This window comes from Gobius niger (assembly GCF_951799975.1).
Source record: "Gobius niger genome assembly, chromosome: 2".
In the NCBI taxonomy this organism is placed as follows: domain Eukaryota; kingdom Metazoa; phylum Chordata; class Actinopteri; order Gobiiformes; family Gobiidae; genus Gobius; species Gobius niger.
The window spans coordinates 21,737,929-21,761,286 of record NC_136853.1 but is presented as its reverse complement, the minus strand read 5'-3'; the positions used below and the strand labels follow the sequence as shown (position 1 = coordinate 21,761,286).

Here is a 23,358-nt window from a genome sequence, read left to right as displayed (position 1 = left end):
GTCCTTGGGCAAGAGACTTCACCCAATGCCTATGTGTGAGTGGTTGGTGGTGGTCAGAGGGACCGTTGGAGCAGTCTCGCATCTGTCAGTCTGCCCCAGGGGAAACTGTGGCTACAAATGTAGTTTACCACCATCAGTGTGGATTGAATGAACCCCCCACCCTTTCATGTGCTGCAGAACGCAAGCGTCGTGATTGGTTGATCCTTTCGCAAAACAAGGAAACTCCTTCAGTCTCCCACTCCCTTAGTTATTTTTCATGAATATATTGTTCGTATGACATATATACATAACTACGTGAAGGCAGTGGGCGGGACCAGCCGCCAAAGTATAAAAGAGCCTTTAGATGATCCAGGCGGGCTCAGGCGCATGCACACCTAATGCATCGTGCTTATATGCCCGTGGCGCCGCCAGGAGGAGATGCAACAGGCCCCAGGCCACATATGGAAACAGCTGCAGGGGAGTGATATAGAACATTAACTGCACTTATATAACGCCTCATTTACGAAGGTAATGCGTGCCAGTCCGTATTCAAATGGTATAATCAAACTTTATTTATAAAGTGCTTTACATACAAAAATGTAACACAAAGTGCTTTACAGCTTAAAATCCCCCCTACCCCCAAACACACGCACACACACACACACACACACACACACACACACACACACACACACACACAGGGTCGGATTCACCGACAGACTGATACTTGGCTTCCATAATGAGGCAGTAATTTGATAGTCAGCGTTTCCCACAGACGGTGCGCTCGAGACCTGACGGCATTGCTCCTTGTGCCATCGGTTTATAAAGGACTTTGCAACTTTGGGGAACTTCACCAAGAACCTGTCAGCCAATGAGGAACACCTATTGAAACAGTTCTAGAAGAGAAGACGCGTGGGACAGCGCCTGGTACAGGCCTCTTCTCTGAAACAAAATGCTGTTGACTGTGATGATTGGGACGTTTCACGTTTTTTACTGCTGTCGGGCAGCAGTCTACACAAATGAATGGGCCATAAAAGTCTCAGGGGACCAGAAGACTGTTCATGAAATTGCTGAGAAATTTGGATTTTCAAATCTGGGTCAGGTAGGTTCAGCGCGTAAGCGTTTTTTTAAGCAAATACTTATTCCAGTAAAGTTTGAGAATTATACTGTACCAATTGCAAAAAGCATTGACCTCTTTATTTATTACCTATATTTGTGTTAAATTAAACAATTTTGGCATTTTTTCCCCCTGAATTTGTTTATGCCGCCAATGTCGTCACATAATATAAAAAATATGTGTTGATCATGGGCTGGGTTCACATTTCACTGGCTCTATTATAGTCAAGTGCACATAAGTCATATAGGCCTAGAAAAGCACAAACTAGCTGTGTCCTGTGTGACTGGTCTCACTGGGATCAGGTTGCTCAGTCTAAAAATCAGGTGTAAGGTAGCTTGCTCATAGATAGCAGGGACACATTCATAATTGATCTGGTCTTTAGTAAAGTCACAGAGCCTGATATCTTCAGTTAAAACCTGCATTTTAACTCATCTGATGCCTCTGTTGCCAGGTTGGGGACCTGAGGAGTTTTTACAATTTCTACCACAATGGAACCGCAAAAAGATCCACCTTGTCCAATGATGCCCTCACTGTTACTGTCTCCAAGGAGACTAAGGTAAAGAAACCCGATACAAAGAGGACGGCAAGACTTAGCTGCATTATTAACCTGCTTGCTTCACTGGTACCTACTTCTTGCCCCTTTAAACCACATTACAGTCAGTATAGGAGCAGAATAGGATTATTGTTCAAAGACAGGTTTTATGAAGGCTACAGATGATCTACTATACATTGTTTGCATGTAGTGTGGAAAATGTAAGCATACAAGAGTGCAAACTTTGGTGGTTTTGGTTTATCAAACGGAAGTGAGTGGAAAAGCTAAGTGACCCAAATATTATTCAAGTCCTGAGAAACTGTTTCAACATAAGGTCTGATCAATGTTTTACTGTTATCTAATTGACTAAACATAAACCAACTGTGATACTTACAAAGAACACACCATAAACAGCAGATCAAATGAATAATTGTCAAGACAAAATGCAACAAAAATGATTAGTGGAGAGGGAAGGGAAGGACCTGACTCAACATTCATCAATGCCATTGACACTAGTTCATTTTTTATTATTGGATCCAAAGTCTTTACCTACATGAGAGTTCAACAAAACTTTACAGACCTTCAACAACATATCACAATAACATTTCTTAGTTTCTTAGTTCTCAGGATGGAAAAATAGCATCATTTTAAAGTAGCTTTTGTTTATCAAAGCAGTTAAAGAGAAGAGAGCTTCTCCACAGAACCATAGCTTCAGTTCTCTGAAGAGCATTGGATGGAGGTGTAAAATGACACTGTGATGCCTGTCTAGTGTTTAAATTGTGCCGGACACTGGTCTGTCATACACGGCACTTACACCAGTCCCAAAGCCAGATCAGCTGCTCTGGATTAATTGTAAATTTGAAAGATTCATTTTTGAGGCTCTTAACCAGATAATGAAATAATATTCGAGGTGCGAAAGCACAAGTGACCGAATAACTCATTTTGATGACACAAAAGCCGGACTGGATGTAGCACTATTGCAGTGCCGGTTTAGATTTGTCTATGTAACGTAAACCCGGCTCTAAAGTGCAGCCTTCTCTCGCAGGTAGAATGGCTCCAGCAGCAGGTTGTTCGGAAAAGGGCAAAGAGGGCCTCTGGGGTCAGTCGCATCCACTCCATGAAGCAGTTCTCTCCCCCTCTGCCTTCAAAGCGCACATCGTCTCTGCACCTAAACGACCCAACGTGGAGCAGTCTGTGGTTCGTTGTGAGTCTGATTTTCCCGACTAAAAAAAAAAAATCAAGTTTGAACAAAGCCAGACAGAACCTGAAATAGAGCAGCCTGTTATCTAACCTGTGCGTCGACTGCTCTTTACTTCACAGCGTTGCAGTGACAAGGCCACAGGCTGTCACTCTCACATGAACATAGCAGGAGCGTGGAGAAGAGGCTACACTGGGAAGGGTGTGGTGGTGTCTGTCCTGGATGATGGCATTGAGGGGACGCATTCGGATCTCAAGCCAAATTATGTAAGTGCCCGGGGACAGGAGAAGAGGAGAATTAATCATAGGCAATTTGGCCGTGTGTGTAGTGCAAAGCTGTGTAGCAGTATACAGGCAATACTACAAGTTTTTATTTTACAGCGCAGTAACATGGTACGAGAAAGGAAATGGTGGGTTTTGCAGACGTGTATAATATTACAGAGAAAATACTATGATGACAGTCTTTTTCATAGGTTTAAGATTCTTCATATTACCATTAGATGAATCCATTGCAAATACTATAGTTACAATATTATTACACTTTTAATACAATGCAATTTCCATCCAATTACCATGCTATTTCTGTACTGTAAATAAAGTTAGTTTGACTTGCTCTATTGCTCTTATTCAGGACCCCCTCGCCAGCCATGAAAACAACCACAACGATCACTCTCCAAATAAAAACTAGTAGGTTTTGCTTAAACCTGTGTGCCTGTTCTCCCGTTTCTCATCCAACTGTGATTAATGCAAGCTTTCTCATCCATTCCGTAATTGCATGTGTTTATGGGTGTGCAAATTCTCCACTCAGGATTCTATCTTCTCAACGGTTTGATGTAACAGAAATAGCTCATCTTTCGCTCATACATATGCATCTAACCTCGTGTTCTGATGTTCCCTTTCCTTCTCTAAAGCCATGGGACTCAATGCGCCGGAATCATTGCTGCTGCTGCAAACAACTCGCACTGCACAATCGGAGTCTCTTTTCTTGCAAGAATAGGCGGTGAGCAGAAGTGTGAACAAGAGTGCGCCAAAGGACGTCTCAAGGTCGAAACTTATAGATGCCGCCTTTGTTTGCAGGTATAAGTCTGTTGACTGAAGACGTGACAGACATTGTAGAGGCCCGATCGCTGAGCTTCAAGCCGCACTACATAGATATTTACGTGTGCAATTGGGGACCTGAAGATGATGGCGTCACCATGGAGGGACCGGGGCCTTTGACCAAGCTGGCGCTTCAGAACGGCGTTAAAAGAGTGAGAAAAATCACCAACGTAGCCTGTCTTAGATGTTTCCTTGTGTCAACCATTGTGTCCTCGGGCAACACATTTCACCCACCTCCCTTGAGTGTTATACAAAAGTGAGTGATTGGTGGTTGAGAGCCGGGCTCCTGGGCAACCAAATTTACAAAATTAACTCATCACCAGAGGAGTTAATTTTCTTCTTCTTCTTCTTCTACCCCTCCAAGCACCACCGCAATACATTCATACAAGCGGTTGGTGAACTATCTTGCTCAAGGACACAATGACAGCTGGGATTCAAACCGCCAACCCCCTGGTTAATGCCCGCTCTACCCGCTCTCTAGCTCTCTCATCTGTAGTTCTTTGAGAAGTGAAATATAAACCCCATTGGTTCAGTCTCATTTTATTTGACTGCTAACCTTTCATTAATGTTTTGAAGGGTCGAAATGGGAGGGGCTCCATATTTGTGTGGGCCTCTGGGAATGGAGGGTGGTCAGGTGACCACTGTTCCTGTGATGGCTACAGCAGTAGCATCTACACTGTGTCTATCAGCTCCACCACATGGAAGGGAGCCAGACCTGGATTCCTAGAGCAGTGTCCTTCTACTTTGGCTACAGCATACGCTGGAGGACACGGTAAAACCCTGGTGAGTATAGTATGCGTGAGTAGTAAGCATAGTATTCATATGATACTTTTCCATACAGAAATAAAGCTGCACGTTTACCTTACTGCTCTTCATAGGTTTCTGTTGGTGGTCATCAGAGCTGTGCTGAGGCCAGTCCAGCCTCGTCCTTCTCTGCCTCTGTAGCAGCAGGCGTCATTGCTCTCACTTTAGAGGCCAAGTCAGTACCAGTTCCACAAAACAATGCAAAAAAACAAAAATGTCTTTGATAATTTGATTTTCTTTTGTCAGTCCATTGCTGACCTGGAGGGATGTCCAGCATATTATTGTCCGCACTTCAAAGACTGTGGGTCTTAGGACACCTGGTTGGACAATTAATGGTGCAGGATACAAAGGTCCTCCATAGTTTCATAATATTCAATTGTGTTATTTACAGAATTTTATTATGAGTTAATCTTTGCAAGGCTCGGTTCTATGAAAACAGCCATAGTTTCGACAGAATGATACCAGTGAGACTTACATTTAGGTGTAATTTGTGTCATTAACATCAGTGAGCCACCTGTATGGCTTTGGGCTGATGGATGCAGAGAGCATGGTGAAGGAAGCTGTGCGATGGAAACAAGTCCCCTCGCAGCATGTGTGTGCAGAGGAGGCACGCATGCAGCCAACCAGGTAGAGCACAAACAACAAATGAATTTGGCTGTGGGGGTTCCCCTTCTTCCCTCCTCCCCCTTTTTTCACACATCATCTATTTCTGTCTCGACACTTTTCTTGTTCACACAGCCGCTCCCACTTGGTTTCCATATTCATATAGCTCTACTGTTTATAGAATTCTCATTTTGCTCTCCATGTTTGATAGCATTTACCCTGGCTCTGTGACGACGTCTGTGCACGAGACCACAGGCTGTGTTGGCCGGCCTTTGGAGCACGTGGCTTATGTGGAGCACATCATTGTCCGTGTTACCGTCACTCACCGCCATCGTGGCAACCTTTACATCCAACTTCTGTCTCCCTCTGGCACCATGTCAGAGCTGCTAGCACACAGGTAGCTAACGCTAAGGGTGTTAGCTCAGTTTGAATGTCTTAAACACATATGGCCCATCATACTATACGTATTTGTGGAAATGGTCATAATAGGCTCGTTGTGAGGATCGGCACTTGCAAATCCTTTCCTATGGAGATTAGTTTAGACCTGTTTGAATAACCAGATTTTCATCAGAACCAAATCAAATCAAGTTGAATCAAATTGTCTTGTAGAGCCAAACATTAGAACAGTGAAACCTGAAAATATAATGTCCAAATAAATGTAATGTCCAAATAAACAGTCAGCAGCATGGATAAAACTAGTGCACACACATTGTGTCTCAAGCCAATTATGTTATTACTGAAATGCATTTGTGGCTCCTCCACTCTGTGACATCATTGTTCTAATATTTTTAGCAAGTTTAGTCAGTGAGTGTTTATTATAGGGCTTACTATGCCACACTGAAATACTGTATCTTTATGTTATACAGATATGTCTAGGTATAAAATCATTCTTTAATCTTGTTATTTTTTATTTTTATCGAGGCCTCTGGATAACTCCAGTGAGGGCTTTCAGAATTGGGAATTCATGACAACACACTGCTGGGGGGAAAAAGCAAGAGGAAGTTGGACACTGAAAATAAAGGATATTTCATCCAAGTCAAGCAATCTTGCTGAGCAAGGTTTGTCCTGTCTCATTTCAGTGTTTCAAATTAGTTAACTAATGGCAACTAATTGTATCTGACCTGCTGTGTATATATTGTGCTTCCAGGAGCATTAAAGAAGTGGTCTTTGGTCATTTATGGCACAGCTAAACATCCGTATCATGTGCATCATAGAAGTGTGCGTTCAGTAGAGCTCATTGATAAAAATCTTTTGGAAGAATATAATGGTAAGCTAAATGTTGTTGCATAACTTACTTAACTGTTAGATTAGTGGTTAATATTTCAGTTCTACCAGGACTCTGTGACCAAGAATGCACGAGTGATGGTTGTGAGGGACCTGGGCCAAATCAATGCATTATGTGCCTGCACTTCTTTCTCAAATTCAAAAACAACACAAGGTTAGTCTGAGTTCTAATTCAACCACAATTAGCAGTCGGTTATTAGTTAACATGCTCTGACAGAAGCTTTGATACAAATCCGCCCAGCGTTTCACTTGAAGTCACACTCAATTTGTGCTTTCCCAGGCTTTGTGTATCAGAGTGTCCAAGAGGTTTTTGGGGTGACCGCCGTCGTTGCAAACGATGCTTTGCGACATGTGAAAGCTGTACTGGGAGTCGAAGTGACCAGTGCACATCTTGCCAACCTGGGCATCACCTAACTGAAGGCACTACCACCTGCACCACCAGCTGTGGAGAAGGCTATTATCTTGATCACGGTAGTATTTTCATCCAGATCTATTGTTTAATGTACAACAATCAGCATTATTCTCCTTGGTTTATAAAAGAGGCATAGAGCCGGTTGAATAATGCATTTCCAATGGGCTGTTGGCTGAAGTAACAGCAGCTTAAGGCGTGTGAGTGAGAGTGATTAATCAAACTGATGTGCATTTTCATTTCCACACAGATGCAAGCTTGTGCCGGAAGTGTAGCGAAAACTGCCTCAAGTGCACATCGTTCAGCATTTGCACGGAATGCAAACAAGACACAAGGTAAAACCCAATTTTCTGATCAAAGATGCCCCTAATGCTTAGAAAACTGCTTACACTTCCTCTGCGCCATAGTTTTAAACAATAACACGTGATAGATGGAAAGTCAACTTTTCTGTGCATAAACCAGGCTTAATGAGTCATTGTTCAATCACAATGTCACCGTGCACCCCTCTTCTCAGTCTACAGGGAAATCAGTGCCTGCGGAGCTGCGCTGCAGGGTTCTACCACGACAAACAGGAAGGTGTTTGCAAGCCCTGTCACAAAGCCTGCGCTACATGTGCAGGTGATGGTTCAAAAGCCAATTGTCTTCAATTCAGTTTTTATGTTTGACCTACTCGTGGAATAACCAAAATTTGTGTCACGGAATTACAGGCCCAGGTGTTGAATCTTGCAAGCACTGTGTGGAAGGATATCTAATGGAAGAGTGGAAGTGTGTACACTCCTGCAGCGCTGGCTTCTATGCCACTGAGCCAAGCCCAGAGATAGCTTATGGGCACCGGATGTGTAGGAGGTGAGCACTGGTGTGTGTTCAGGTGTGGGTGGTTTGTTTATCTGGTGATTGCAGCCCTCGGTACTTGGCTGCATTGCCTGTGTTCATGTTGTTGTTGGGTGGCTGTTGGGAGGAGTTTTAATCCCTTTGTGGGCCTGGTCATTTCGGGTTTGTTCGCTATGCTCCTCAGGTGTGACGCCAGCTGCTCGGCCTGTATGGGACCAGGGCCGGAGAACTGCAGCAGATGCTCGAGTGGCTACAGCCATCAGGACGGCGTGTGTGTGCTCAGTACAGAGTGTGAAGAGGGTCAGTCAGCCAGTCCCATATATTACATACTGCTTCACTGAGTTAAGAAAAGTTTCACACATACACAAACCTTTGATCAAGGGACACACTAATTATTTCAGGTCCAAACAAAACGTCTCTTTTGCAGGTATGAAACACCTCAATTTATTGCATGTACATTTTATTTGTGTATTAGGAGAGTATCAGGATGATGATGGGAATTGCCATACATGTGATGCTACATGTCTGCAGTGCACAGGGCCACAGAGTGATGACTGTGTCAACTGTGTTTCTTCACGGTGAGTTGAACTTGATTTAGAACCAAATGTGCCTGTGTAATCCAAATTTGGTATATATTTTTTTGGTACTCTGTTGGATATACACACATAAAACATTACTTATCAGTATATATGAATTTCGAGAGAGGAAAAATAAGCATTAATTGTATTATAATCCATCCATCCATCCATCCATTTTCTTCCGCTTTTTCCGGGGCCGGGTCACCGAGGCAGCCATTTGAGCAGAGATGCCCAGACTTCCCGATCCAGCCACACTTCCTCCAGGCGCACCCTGTGAAAGGAACTAATTTCGACCGCCTGTATCTGATCTTGTCCGTCATTACCCAGATCTCTTGACCATAGGTGAGGGTAGAAACGTCTTTCGATCGGTAAACCCCTCTTCACCACAACAGTCTGATACAGCGACCACATGACTGCCAACTCCACACCAAACCATCTATCAATCTCACGCTCCATCCGTCCCTCAACAAGACCCCGAGATACTTGAACTCCTCCAATTGAGGCAAGGACTCTCCACCGACCTGGAGAGGGGAACCCATCTTTTTCCGGTGGAGAACCATGGCCTTATCTGCAAACAGTAGAGATGAGATCCTGTCTCAAACCGGTCACCCTCCAGCCCATGGCTGCGCCTAGAAATTCTGTCCATAAAGGTAATGAATAGAACCGGTGACAAAGGGCAGCCATGGTGGAGACCAGCGCACACCGGGAACAGGTCTGACTTACTGCCGGCAGCGAACCAAGCTCCTGGTGAGGTCATACAAGGAACAGACAGCCCGTAGAAGAGGCCCCGGACCCCATACAGTCCCCACAGGGCACCATGAGGGACACAGTCGAACGCTTTCTCCAGATCCACAAAGCACATGTGGACTGGTTGGGCAAACTCCCACAAACCCTCAAGCACCCGATGAAGGGTATAGAGCTGTCCAGTGTGCCACTACCGGGACGAAAACCGCACAGCTCCTCCTGAATCCGAGGGATCCCTCGGTATTTGGAACACTCCCTCCGGTCTCCCTTCTTGGGTGATGGACGAGTCTCCAGTCTCTGCTTCCTCATCGGAAGACGTGTCAGGAAAATTGAGGAGATCCTCAAAGTATTTCTTCCACCGTCCCGACAACACTGTTAGTAAAGCACTGCTACCTCCTCCTGAGGAATTGGATGGTTTGTCAGAATTTCTTCTTGTTCATGGTTTCTCCGAACTCCTCCCAGACTCGAGTTTTTGCCTCTGCAACTGCGCGAGCTGCGGCACGCTTAGCCTGCCAGTATCTGTCAGCTGCCTCCGGAGTCCTACAGCAAGGCCAGGTAGAACTCCTTCAGCTTGACGGAATCCCTAACTTCTGATACAATATGTATATACAGTATATACAGTATATACAGTGGGAACCAGATGTTTACATACACTATATAAAAAGACACATATGCATTTTTTTCTCACTGTCTCACATGAAACCAGAATTAACTTGTACTTTTTTAGGCCAATTAGAATTTAAAAATGATTTGTATTTCCTAAATGCCAGAAGAATGAGAGATACACATTTTCTGCACAGTTTTATATTACTTTTTACAAAGCCAAAAGTTTACATACATTTCATTAATATTTGATAGAATTGCCTTTAAACTGTATAACTTGGGTCAAACGTTTTGGGTCATTGCGTTCATTGAGGCATTTGGAAAACCCATCTGTGCCCAAGCTTTAACTTCCTGGCTGATGTCTTGAGATGTTGCTCCACATATTTCCATATAATGTTCATGATGTCATCTATTTTGTAAAGCGCAACAGTCCCTCCCGCAGCAAAACAGCCCCACAGCATGTTCTCAGGCTGCAAGATTCCTCCTTTTTCCTCCAAAGGTGATGATGGTCATTATGGGAAACAATTAAAAAAAATGTCCTCAGACCACAGCATATGTCTCCAAAAATTAAAGTCTTTATCCTTATGTGCGTTTGCAAACTCCAATCTGGCTTTTCCGTGTTTCTGTTGGAGTAAGAGCATCTTCCTCAGTTCCCTCTCAGCCCATGTCAGTGCAGGACTTGTTTCACTCTGGATAATGACAAACTCTTACCAGGTTCAGCATCTTTACCAGGTCTTTTGCATTTGTTCTTGGTTTGATCTTCACATTTCAGACACAGAACTTCTGTCTGATCTGTATGATGACTGGACATTTCCATCTGTTTTATACTTACGTATAATTGTCTGAACCAATGAACGTCGCACCTTCAGGCGTTTTGAAATTGCACCCAAGGATGAACCAGACTTGTGCTTCCCAGGACATGACATCGTCATCTGGGCTTTCCCAAATTGTTTAAAGGTATAGTAATCTTAGTGTATGTAAACTTCTGAATTCTAATAGCCTAAAAAGTAAAAGTTAATTCTGGTTTCATGTCAGACACTGAGAAAAAAAAATGCACATGTGTCTTATAAAGTGTTTTTAAACATCTGGTTCCCACTGTATATGTAAAGGTCCTGGGTGATTGAGATCAATCTTTGTTGGATTTTAACCTGAGTTTGGAACGCTATGGCTGGTACAATCTAGATCACCTGTTGTGCTGGAGTATGGCACCACCCGGTCTACCATCTGATGGGACTTAACAGCTTTGGCCCTTGAAGAAGAGAATTGGATGATTCTTGAAACGTCGGGCAACTATGTATAAAAATCGCTTTAGCCTTCTGCATAATATATTGTGTTATTTTGTGTTAAGTGTGCTGCTATTGACATTTGCTGTTTTAGTTGGATGTTTACGTGTTTTTGGACACAGATACCTGGATGAAGGCCACTGTGTGCCCGAGTGCGCTAAAGGGAAGTATGTGATGGGTGGGCAGTGTCACCTGTGTGACCACACCTGCGCCACGTGCTCAGACTCAGGACCTTCCAACTGCAGCAGCTGTGACAGGGGTGAGGAGAACATCACATGTACGCTGTTTACAAAGGGACACTCTAAATGTGTGGACAGTTTGTGTATAATATCTGAATATGAAGCTGTCTAGATTATCAGTTACATGACTGCGTTCTGCTATTGATTGAATATGCTTAAGGCAATTTGTCATGTTTTTCTAATTATTACTTAGTTTGATGGCATACAGTAATGCCGATGGTAAGTATTATTGTAGTTTTGCACAAGTGATGTTACAATTTTATGAATGAAAGTGGAATACTTTTTTTTATGTTCTATGGAAATGAGAAAGAAAGAGAAAGATTTCTATATTGAACGGATACATTTCAGAGTCAAGCCTACACATTAACCACCAAAACTTACTCTTATTCTAAATTTCTATTTTCTCTAGACAAGTTTGGCATCGATCGGTACTTGTCCATGGGCCAGTGTGTGGATGTCTGCCCAGAGGCATTTTATCACACCAAAGAGAAGAGCTGTGCTTCGTGCTCTGATCACTGCCGACAGTGCTCTAGCCCCACCCACTGCCTCAAGTGTAACCCCTCCTACTATGTCTCTGATGGACTGTGCACCAAACTGGAGTGTGGAGAAGGTAACCTCTGCTGTTATGTCCTCTCTGTTGTGTGACTTGGAAATCTCAGAGCAGGGCAACATAATTAGGAGTCCAGCCCACAATGTAAACTATTGCAGTGGAGCTCAACAGTCCCTTCCAGGGGCTGGAGGTACGTTTTCCATTGATCGCTATTTAAAAAAAACACACGCATATATATATTATATATTATATATTATATATTATATGGCTATCCAGCCATATAATATATAATATATAATATATAATATATATGGTACTAATAAGCACACAATTTAAATTACAAGATTTATCTTAAACTTACAAAAAGTTTAAAAGCATCTTGCTTTGTTTTCAAGTATGGTATTTTCTTTCTTATTCGCGCTACAGACAGTGGTTTCCACATAGCCCATTCAGCTGATTTTAGCAGTTCATATTGTAGTATTTTTCCAAAATGCTCATCTGACAGCATTCTCAACTACATGAAAAAGGACCAGACTCAAAGAGATTAAATGCAAAATAGTCTTTATTGTCAGAGCATCATAACAGTGACAAACGTAGACCTGAACATATCCAAGCACCTCAACAAGATGGACAAGTCCCCAATGTCCACAGGTTCAGAACCTTATACTGCATACCTCTTTGACAATTTTACGATCTTTGCTCAATAGAAAACTAATTGCCCTTAATCCCTTGGACAAATACCCATTTTGCCCCAAGTCCCTGATCTAGGCCTGCACCTGCACCCTCGTATTACTCAAACTTTAATGACTGCAATTTGTTATTCGCACAAAAGCTGCCCCACTATAACTGTCTGGTCCCTCCTCCTGCACTCTAAAGGACCCCTTACTCTCCGTCTCACCCCATTCTGGAGCTGGAGCTGCTGCTCGGCTCGTTTCCAACCTGAACTGACATAACTCTTCCCATGCATTGACAATTCAGAACACTATCGCTCAAATCCATAACACCGTCACTAACGCCGGGTGATTTTTACCCAAGATAATACTCCCCATAAAAAGTACTTCATCAAAATCTATCTCTACATGACACGTGAGTCGTGTTGTTTTATATTAAACTGTGTCATGTCTAAAAAAATGAAAGAAAAGCATCATGACAGGACCAGATAGCAATGTTCCAAAATCACTGGAAAATTAAGAAAAAAAAAATAATGAAGATGGAAACTTGTTTTTTGGTCCAGCCATTCCTGGTATATGTGAGACTTCTCTGGTGAAGGCTCAGTGTCCTTGACACAAACAGCCACAGGAGAGAGAAACTATATATGCCATATTTTGAACGGGTATAAATGAGCAGCTGACTAAAAAAAAAAAAGACACTGAACTCTGCGACAGGAGCAAAGCTGCAGTTGAAGTTGCAAAATAAATGTGGCAGTCCTGAATGTCAACCTTGAAAGGGGCAAGAGCCTGATTATCCCTAACCCTAACATGTGCCTGTAGGAAAAAGTGTGTTTTGGATTAGGAAAACACCCAGGCCATCAACGATGTCAAAGACAAAGCTGAAGCTCAGAGACCCAGGACACTCAGATGAACGCAGCATCATGAAAATCGCATAAATGTATTTGCTCGGGTGAAAAACACCTGGCAATAGTGTTCTAGGTGTTAAAACATCCTCATTTGCAAATTGAATCACAATCGCGACACTTGCAGCCCGTCCGAGTGAACAACACTTTGCTTTGTCTTTTGTACACTTGACAGGGGAGGTGGAGGATCCAGATTACGATGACTGCATGGCCTGCGAGGAAGGCTGCAAAAAGTGTGTCTTATGTAAGTCTGGAACTTTGATCAAGTTTCACCATCATCTTTCTGCCCATGCCACAAGATTTAAGATAGAATTTCAACTCAGATGAAGAGATGAAGTTGTTGTCTGCTTTTAACAGATAACCCCAGGCATTGCCTGTCCTGCATTGAGGGTTTTTACAAGTAAGGTGGTGTGCCCCTCAGTGTGCTCTTCAGAATTCACTCTTCCCCTTACAAACTGTCTGTGTGCTTTGGATGAGCGTGGGAAAGAAATGCTCAGCTGCTAAATGACAGCATTTGTTGTTAGTTTTCAGGATGGATGCTTCAAAAACTGCCCCGCAAAGACATACAGCGTGGAGGAGGAGATGACTTGTGTCCCATGTGATGAGAACTGTGTGAGCTGTGACGAACACGAGTGCTACTGGTGTGAAACTGACTTGTTCTTATCATCAGGTGAGAGGTCGCTGTCTTGAGTCAGAAGGCAGAGTGTATAGTTATAGTTTCTTTTGCGTATTGGAAATTGCTGGTGATATAACCCAGTAGTCAGAGAAAGAAAAGCTCAGGAGAGGTTTATTCCCCATCTGTATGGAACTTGAGGTCACTGTGCTCGGGCTTCCACATTAAGCTTCAGATGTGCGGCATATCAAAAACACAAATTTAACCATCATACGGAATCTACTTGTTGATTGAAATTACCACGACTATGCTTTGTCTTCACACGATTTGTTGCTTTTTAATTCCCTGTCTGTGGTTTAGATGTGCTAGAAATGATAACAAAGCTGATAGAGCTTGAAGTCTGATTAATAATTGAGAAACGGCATGAGAGAAAATAGCAATATTTGATAACCGTCTTAAATACTGCCAGTGTTGGGCCAGTTACTTTAAAATGATCATATATTGTATATTAGTGGTTACAGCTTAAAAATGTAATTTGTTTGTATTACACATTACTGTTTCAAAAATGTAGCTGAGTTACACTACTTTCAGTTACTTTTGGCAAAATATAAATTGAAAATAGTAATAATGCCACGGAGGAAAAAGGCAGTCAAAGATCAATTTTTCTTTTGCTTTTCCCCATTCTATCTTATGTTTTGCTTTAATAACGTTAGCCACATGCAACTGTAGATCTGATACACCAGTGTCCAACTTGATTTGGTGTTGCACTTTATTTGGAGAGTTTGCCATTTTTCGTTTGTACATCAATACAAAGTTTAGTTTAATTTATTTGTTTATTTGAGCATTTGAAATTCTGCTCAAAATCAGTGGGCTGAAGCAAAGCTTATAAACGCCCACCCCCGAAATCATTACAATAAGAAATGACATCACAATAGTGCAAAAGAACATATTACAAAGAGCAGAGTAAAAGAGGGACACAGCACGTACACACAACACACAGCACACGTGTTTGTGATTTAACTTTAAAAATCAATGACACATTTAACAACATCATATTAGGATTTGTCTCGTTAGCAAAAGGACCACACTTACAAAGCACTGTTTCAAATGTTCATATAACACTACAACAAACCATTCAAATGGACTTGTAACTTGAGTTATGACTAATATATTCACATATTTTGTTTAAGTATGTCATAATCCTTAGTCACTGAAAAAAGTAATATATTTTTGTAATACCTTTCTTTTGTAATACGTTACCCCCAACACTGAACACAATAAAATGTTAACCTGAAAGTGCTTAAAGGGAATGGAGATACCAAACAAACAGTTACCGGTAGATTAAACTAAAACAAAAGCTGTTTGTTTTGTTTGTGAGTTGTTTTTAAAGTCCAAAGCATGGATAATGCGCTCATTTAAGGAAATCAGAAACAGAAGTTTTATTCATTTTTAAGTTACCATGCGTGTAGATCTGGTCTGATGAAAGACCTTTGTGACAGTTCTTGCATCGTGAATATTGAGTCACCTCGTATGAATTTGCCGATATATTGCGCAGTGAACTGAACTTTGAACCGAAAACTGAAGATGCTGACACAGACACATACAAAATTCCAACTATCCGACTTCTTTTTCAGAGGGCAAGTGTGTTGACCAGTGCCCCGATGGTTCCTATGGAGACGAGGACACGAATGACTGCGAGGAGTGCCATTCAGATTGCGTGACGTGCCGCGGCCCCGGGGACAATGACTGTGCCTCGTGTGAGGAGGGAAAGACGCTGGAGAACGGCCTGTGCGTGTTTGACCATGAAGCCTGCCCCCTGAAAACCTACCGCGGCGGTGAGACTCAAACATTTATGTCCACTGCTAATCCCACTGTCTGCCTATAATGAAGCAGGGATTTGGGCACTTTCACGGGTGCGGGAAGAAATCAGCGGAGGTAATTGGTCGGCGTGACACTTTGACTGCCCATCATTTAGGTCCTCCAAAGAGTTATTTCAAAACTTTAAACAACAAGAACGTCTTAATTATAGACCGGGAAGGGCAATTAAAGTGACTGTGCAGTGGTGTTCCTCCACATCCAGAGCACTCACTGAAATCCAAGCACATTTTCATCTATTGCATTGTTAGGATTCATGCACATTTTCCACATCGACCGGTTTTGTGTTAGCTTTATATTTACAGAGCTTTTTATTATCTTTTGGGGTTGGTTATTGTTTGGAACTTCTATTAGGCCTGATATAAGTCCTATTATAGACCTGATTTAGATCTGATGGTACTAATATGTTCCTTAGGTGTTACTTGTTACTTGATCATGGCTCACTGGTACAATTCTGTATGGTTGAAACAGTTCTACCTCTGTGTATGTCACGCCCTGTGTCCAAGAATAACAAGAAAAAGACATCGGGGAAAAAAGTAAAGGTTTTTGTTAAAGTTAAGATAAAAGAATAACCTGTCCTATATGTAAGCATTGTAACAGCAAACATGAACATAATTAAGATGTGAATGGATAGGATTCGTCTTTGCTATATTAAAGGGGCTAGATGCAAGTATACTCACTACTGCCACCTCAGGTCATACGTGTAACTGCACCTTCTATATTAAGCTCGTGCATGATGACACTTCAGACCCGAAGTAACACCTTTTTGAGTGACAGTGCAGGATTTTAGAGGCAGTTGTGGTGAACAGGTCTGAGAAAATACTTCATTTTAACATTTTTAAACTTTGTATAGTCCCTTTAAAGATAAAAGTGTAATAGTTGTTTTCTTTTCTTAGATGATGGTGCATGTGACGACTGCCACCCTTCTTGTGAGGCCTGCTTTGGAGATGGGAAAAATCAATGTACAGAGTGTGTAAAAGGTACTTTATCAAAGGGAAAAGGTTGCACGTGCAGAAGACTCCATGAGTATAAACCCAAAAGTGATTGCAGTTAATTAAAATGTTGAAGGTTAGCATAGCTCTGCACCCTCTGAACCATTTCATTTAGTGCAAAGTATCCCAAGCGACTTGTATTGAGTAGTATACAACGTACTGGTCGTTATGAGTTACGTGATGAATTAAACTTTAGGATTCAGAAACATAGCACCACTTTGAAAAGTTTTAATGGTGTACAATGTGGAATAAATTGGAGATGGAGATGAAACAATGTCCAGACATCAACCTGTTCAAATATAAATATAAATAAAACACTTTTAGGAAGTATAGAGAAGATGAATTGCGTTGAAACTAGACGGAGCAGTAGGATCAATGTTATGTTTATTAATTATGAAGGAGAGTGTTGTTGGTCTGCAAGGTTGTCATTTCTATTGCTCAAATATACAATAAAACAATCAGGGCATGCGAGCTAAGAATCTGCTGAGAGGCCCCTCCCAACGGGTTCATAAACCTCGTCTTTAATGCACCACACAGCATAGGAACAGCATCTACAAAATCAGCTGTTAGGGCAGCTGGGTGGGGGTGAGTGGAGGGGGAGCTACTGCCCTCTTAAACTGGCCCCTCTGCACCCTGGCTTTTAACGCACTATGTAAGGCTTACATAATACATTGTACAAAAAAAAAAAGGCAGACAAATTGTTCACAAATAATACTAATACTATAATGAGGATGGAATTGACAACTGGGAATGAGCAAGATCACGGAATACAAGGGCTGCATCAATGTGCCTTTTTAACGTAGCACTAGTGACTTTTGGTTATGTTAACAATGTTTGGCGTTGGTAACTTTCTGAACCAAATATAATGATCGCCTTTGGTGCTTTGTACAGGACATCGTACATTAACTGACACCGCTGTTGTAGTAAGCCACTTTGTGCTGTATCAAGTTCTCTTTTGCCAATGAGACTAATCTCAATATGATGTTGCTAAATGTATGATTGATAAAGTAATTTGCTATAGGCAGTCATATATCTTATTTAAGGTAAATGCCTTAGAGTGCATGTAATACATTTTTTGCTGCTGTTCTTTGTTGTTGTTTTGTTCGTTTTGTACTATGTACTTTTTGTTATTATGTAAAATTTCATTGCACTGAGTTGGGGTGGGTGCTTATAAGCCTCTAGCTTTGACCCACTCCTTTTGAAACAATTAAACAAAACAAAAATACAAGTTGGTTTTGTTTCACTTGATGACTATTGTTCTCAAAGAAACATATCTTTATAAGTAATTTCCTTTTTTCCTGTTCCAGGCCGTTTCCTCAGCTCACAGCAGACGTGTGTGTTGAAGTGCGCAGGAGGACACTTTGCTAATCGTGTAACCAGTGTTTGTGAGGAGTGCCCTGTTGGTTGTGTGACATGTGTGAATGCCCAGCACTGCACGCGCTGCCAGAGTAGTCGTACTACTACACTGTACCTGCAGAACGGCCAATGTGTCGAAGAATGTGTCAGGTCAGAAATGATTCTAATATCCACTTGTACTCTTTGGTTGTTGCATAAACATGTTTTTTCTTTCTACACAGGGGCTATCCCGCCGGTTTAGTGTGTCGAAGTTGTGAGTCAGGCTGTGCTTCATGTTTGAGAAACAGCAGCCACTGTCTGAGCTGTGATGCCCCTCTTCTTCTGCACAAGCATCAGTGTGTGGAGGACTGTCCCTCGGGCCACACTGTCCGAGATGGAGAGTGCCAACGCTGCCCCCCCGCCTGCCAAGAGTGTAATCCACAAGGACAATGCTTAGGTTTTGTATTGAATTTATTCTGGTTTCAACATGAATAATTTGTATCAATGGAATAACATGATTATCTGTCCACAGAATGTGAGGACTATCATTTTGTCCATGAGGGACTGTGTGTGGTAGAGTGTCCCGACAGGTTCTTTGACGACACAGATCTAAGGGAATGTTTACGTTGCCACACTGATTGTATGTTGTGTGATGGACCGAACAACAATGACTGTTATAGCTGCCTGGATCCTGAGGCCACACTGCACAATGGGGCATGTCTAACTGCCTGCAGCTTACACCACTATCAGGACGATTTAACAGGAGCCTGTGAAGGTAAGACAGGAAGAGCAGTGTAGATCTTCAGTTTTGTCATTTATATTTCATTTTTCCAGAATGTTATGTTATGTTGTTCTCTGTAGAATATAAAAACACAGCATATGTTCTTACAACATCCATTACACTTTCTCTGAAGTCTAACTTTATCTGTAACCCAAAATAACACCCCACGAGAGTTGACAGCTGTCAAACTAATGCATACAGTTCCCTGGAGAAAAACGCACTGCTTTACAGAGTAAGTAAGTGCTTGATTTGTCTTTGTACAACGAAACTGTGTTCAGGTGTTAGTCCTGAGCCGCTGCGACCGAGCCGTGCCGCCGCTGTGGTAGGGCAAACTGTAGCATCCAGAGGAAACCTGGCTGCCTTCAGTGTCCTCTGATCCTCTGAAACGGTGCTGGGTTTGTCCCTGTTTCAGAGCGTGGTGTCCTGCACTGGTCAGCTGCACCTCCTCCCTCTTCTTCCTCCTGCGCAGCTCCCTTTGCTCCACAGCAGTCTTTCACCATCTTCTGGGAAGAGTTTAGCTGTTAATCTGTTCTATTCTCCAGTGAACATTCATTAGCCAGAACAATAGAAGGCATGTATGGCTTAGCTGTGAGTCTTGCTCAGATACCTCCTCGTTTATCCCTTCCTTGTTTCCTGTAGCTCCTCTCGTGCTGCCTCCTCTGTGCTGGAGGTGTGAGGGGCTCTTGGTGCATCTTCAGTGTTTCAGAAGAAGACGTTTGTAGGTCTCAAATTTAAAAAGCTGCTTTATTCAGGACCCTTATAGACTCTCTGCAGTAAAAAAAACAGCTGAAACTCACAAAAACATACCAAAAAAAATACATACAAAAGCATCCAGTACGACAATGTGGGACACAGAAACCACAAATGCAGTTCACTGGGAGGTTTGTTTACACGTTGCCATGACGTGTAAGATTGTTTGCTATTTCAAAACAACTGACTATCACTGTGCACTTATATTTGCTTTCTTATTTCTGTCTTATTTACTTTAACCTGTTAAGGACCACCTATTTTGATGTACTGTTTGTGGAACTGGAATCAGGGACTGCGGTTCTGAACAGGCCTGATTGAGTGTTTTCAACTGAAGCAAAAAGCAAATGCAGTTAAGATTTCTATCTCTCATAAGAGCTAAAAGACCACAGTGGAAACTCATTTATAAATCAGATTTGCACCACTAATAATATAAATAGTTTCTGATGATAAATCAACTGCAACACACTTTAAAATCTCATTTACTTATTTTACTTACTATTGGCACGTTTGCACCTGGCCTAGTAAATCAGGCCCTACGTGTATGTCAGACGTGAAAGCAGCAGCTACAACTTTATTTTCCTTTTTTTAACAGAATGTGATGCATCTTGTCTCACTTGCACCGGGCCACATGCTGATTCCTGTATAAGCTGCAGAGATGGCTACAGGCTGGAAGTAGGAGGTCACTGTGCTCCAGTGGTCCACTCAAAGTGTGCAGTTTACCAGTACATGGACCAAAGCGGGGAATGCCATCCGTGTCACAAATACTGCCACAGATGCTCTGGCCCTGGTGCAAGCCACTGCCTGACCTGCAACCAGGGGCATCTCCTGCACGGTAAGCCAAAAGTCAGATGACCTTGAAATGTGTCCTTTCATTTTCTGAGGCAGTATTGCCCTGTGTTTATCTTTGTAGATGGAACCTGTTTGGACACTTGCCCAGCTGGTTATTACCGGGACGAGATGGGCTTAAAATGTGAACCTTGTCACTCCTCCTGCGAGAGCTGTGTCGGAAAACACAGCAACGAGTGTCTTTCCTGCAAGTCCGGTCTTTTCCGAGAGGCCAAAGAGTGCGTCGACATCTGCCAGCACAGGTAGTTGAACACTGAGTCACAGGGCTGTTTTAAAGGTTTTTGTAAGGCATTAACATTTTGTATAAGGCAAATGCAGTCCAAACATGTTGATTTTAGATGTACCTTAACTTTGGGCTTGTGTGTATGGCAGTCACTATGGAAACCCCTCCTCCAGGACCTGTGAACAGTGTGACCCGAGCTGCAGAGAGTGTAGTGGAGCTGGGGAGGAGAGCTGCCTGAGCTGTACTATGGGCCTGGTGTATTTGCGTAAAGAGGGCAGATGTCTTCCTGCCTGCCCTGAAGGATACTACCATGACGCTGTGCACCAGACGTGTGAACCTTGTCATGCCACCTGCAGATCGTGTTCAGGTTTGAAAAAGTTTCAATAATAACATCATTTAGGGACATATGATCATACAATCAACTATTGATCAAACCACTTCAACAGAGTCTCATCTTGTGATTGTTGTTTGTCCTTCTTAGCAAAAGAATCACATTCGTGTCAGTCATGTCATGTCGGATACAGGTTGTCTGAAGGGACGTGTGAATCTATGTGCTACAGAGGCCAATATCCTGTAATAGAGGTAAATGTCACCTGCAAGGACCACAACTTTATACTAGCATGAAATAAAGTGTATTGAGTGAGCAAAGATGGCGACCTTGCAAAAATAGTTTACGTGGATAAAATCAACGTTTCGGTCCTGAGACCTTCATTGGGCAAATAGGTTGCGTTCACGACATGTTTTGGAATGTGATGAAAGACGATCTCCAAAGAAAGAAATCTCCAAACAGAAAATGTACAAAAGTTGTTCCTCATCAGTATTTGTAAGTGATTGGATTCACAAACCCACCATATTACTTTTTATGGCTGAAAGTACTTTCTACTGGCCAAAATCAGGCACATGTTTTTGAATAATGTCAGCACTTTAAGGACACCTTTCAGAGACAGAATAGACATTGAACTTTGAAACAGTTTTCATTTCATGTGGATTAAAAAATCTGCAGTCCGACAGTTACCATAGTGACCACAATAGCATTATTAGCTGCCCTCAGATTTAAACTAGAGACTGAAACTTTGATTATTTTCATTTTTATTTGACGTCATCACTGAACTTATTCGTTCTCATCAGGGTATGGAACTGGCATGTGAAGACTGTGACGCTTCGTGTCTCGAGTGCTGGGGTCAAGGCCCAAACAGCTGCACCTCATGTCCTCCGGAGGCCATGCTTGAACCTGGAGGGCGCTGTCTGCTCTGCTGTATCCATGACAACAAAGAGGAGGCAGACGATGAAGGGCAGGACTGTTGTAACTGCACTGAGTCCAGAGGTATGTTGTTTATACATATTCAAAAGTCAAACATTTGAACTCTTTTGTAGGCTACTTTTATCAGTTCGGAATAAAACATGGGTAAATAGATCATACAACACGTTACTGCCTTTTATGTATAATTTTAAACAATATCCCTTGTTGAGTAAATACAAATTCTGTCCTGTGTTTTTCTTAGGGGAGTGCGTCCTCCGCAAAAACTTAGCATTCAAAAATGGAGATGACGAGGAAGACCGAGGGAACTTGGCGGTCTTCATCACTGCCTGCATTCTGCTGGTGCTTGTACTGGTGGTCATAGTCTTTCTCATTAGGCACTCCCGATCGAAGAGCGCGGCCCGGGACATTCCCCCTCGCGGATATGAGAAGCTGGGCTCAGGTGGCTTTGGAGGAGGAGGAGGCAGCAGACACGGCTACAACTCAGCATCCTCTACTTCTTACAGCGGCTCATCAGGCGGCCGCTTCCAGGAGTCCCAGTTAACGGACTTCAGTGACCGTCGCGCGGGGAGAAAGAACGTCGACGATGATGACGACGATGAGGACATCGTGTACATGGGCCAGGACGGCACCGTGTACAGGAAGTTCAAATATGGACAACTGGGAGACGACAATGATGATGATCTGGAGTATGACGATGAGAGCTACACTTTTCGGTAAAGGGAGAATATATCATTTCTGTGCTGTTCATTTGTGTTTGTCCAAAGAGGCCCTTCACTGAACATGAGTCTACCCAAAGAGACATGGAAGGCTATTTATAATCCAAATCACCGGTACAACAAATATCACAATATGGTATTAACCTCAAGGCATAATTATTATAATACATCATATACAGCAGGCACGAGAAGTTTAGGAAAGATTCTAAAAAATCCACAACTGAAGGGACAATACGGAGTTTCAAAATGTTAAAATTAAGTACTACCCCCTCCCTCCCTACATGTTCCAGCCATGTCCTAATGTGTAGAATGAGCTCAGACCTGTTCACCACAACTGCCTCTAAAATCCTGCACTGTCACTCAAAAAGTTGTTACTTTGGGTCTGAAGTGCCGTCATGCAGGAGCTTAAAATAGAAGGTGCAGTTACACGTATGACCTGAGGTGGCAGTAGTGAGTATAAAATGGCTAACTTGCATCTAGCCCCTTTAAAGGAATAGGCCACCGTTTTTACATACTGAGATATGCTCTTACCTCACTTTAGC

General features: G+C 42.5%; 1 protein-coding gene across 1 annotated transcript; it reads left to right on the top strand.

Annotated features, from left to right (window-relative positions):
• Positions 1–1,323: 1,323 nt before the first annotated feature.
• On the top strand, positions 1,324–22,994 carry pcsk5a (proprotein convertase subtilisin/kexin type 5a). The gene is made up of 36 exons (XM_079552277.1): positions 1,324–1,652; positions 2,674–2,832; positions 2,949–3,092; positions 3,457–3,512; positions 3,737–3,825; positions 3,903–4,075; positions 4,500–4,706; positions 4,802–4,902; positions 4,974–5,077; positions 5,234–5,354; positions 5,542–5,727; positions 6,252–6,388; positions 6,478–6,597; positions 6,666–6,768; positions 6,895–7,085; positions 7,274–7,358; positions 7,538–7,641; positions 7,731–7,869; positions 7,904–8,154; positions 8,330–8,432; positions 11,185–11,321; positions 11,711–11,911; positions 13,600–13,668; positions 13,782–13,824; positions 13,949–14,094; positions 15,672–15,872; positions 16,809–16,892; positions 18,212–18,410; positions 18,482–18,696; positions 18,772–19,014; positions 20,363–20,602; positions 20,681–20,858; positions 20,989–21,206; positions 21,321–21,421; positions 21,968–22,163; positions 22,342–22,994. The coding sequence occupies exons 2-36, from the start codon at positions 2,746–2,748 to the stop codon at positions 22,815–22,817; spliced, it is 5,448 nt and encodes a 1,815-aa protein (XP_079408403.1). The 5' UTR covers positions 1,324–1,652; positions 2,674–2,745; the 3' UTR covers positions 22,818–22,994.
• The last annotated feature ends 364 nt before the right edge of the window (positions 22,995–23,358 follow it).

What these genes read in the sequence shown, in the direction of transcription:
- pcsk5a (XM_079552277.1), top strand. Translation starts at nt 2,746, where the DNA reads ATGAAGCAGTTCTCTCCCCCTCTGCCTTCAAAGCGCACATCGTCTCTG. An exon ending in GAATGCAAACAAGACACAAG is followed by an intron (nt 7,359 to 7,537) that starts GTAAAACCCAAT and finishes CCCTCTTCTCAG; the next exon opens with TCTACAGGGAAATCAGTGCC. An exon ending in TGCATTGAGGGTTTTTACAA is followed by an intron (nt 13,825 to 13,948) that starts GTAAGGTGGTGT and finishes ATTTGTTGTTAG; the next exon opens with TTTTCAGGATGGATGCTTCA.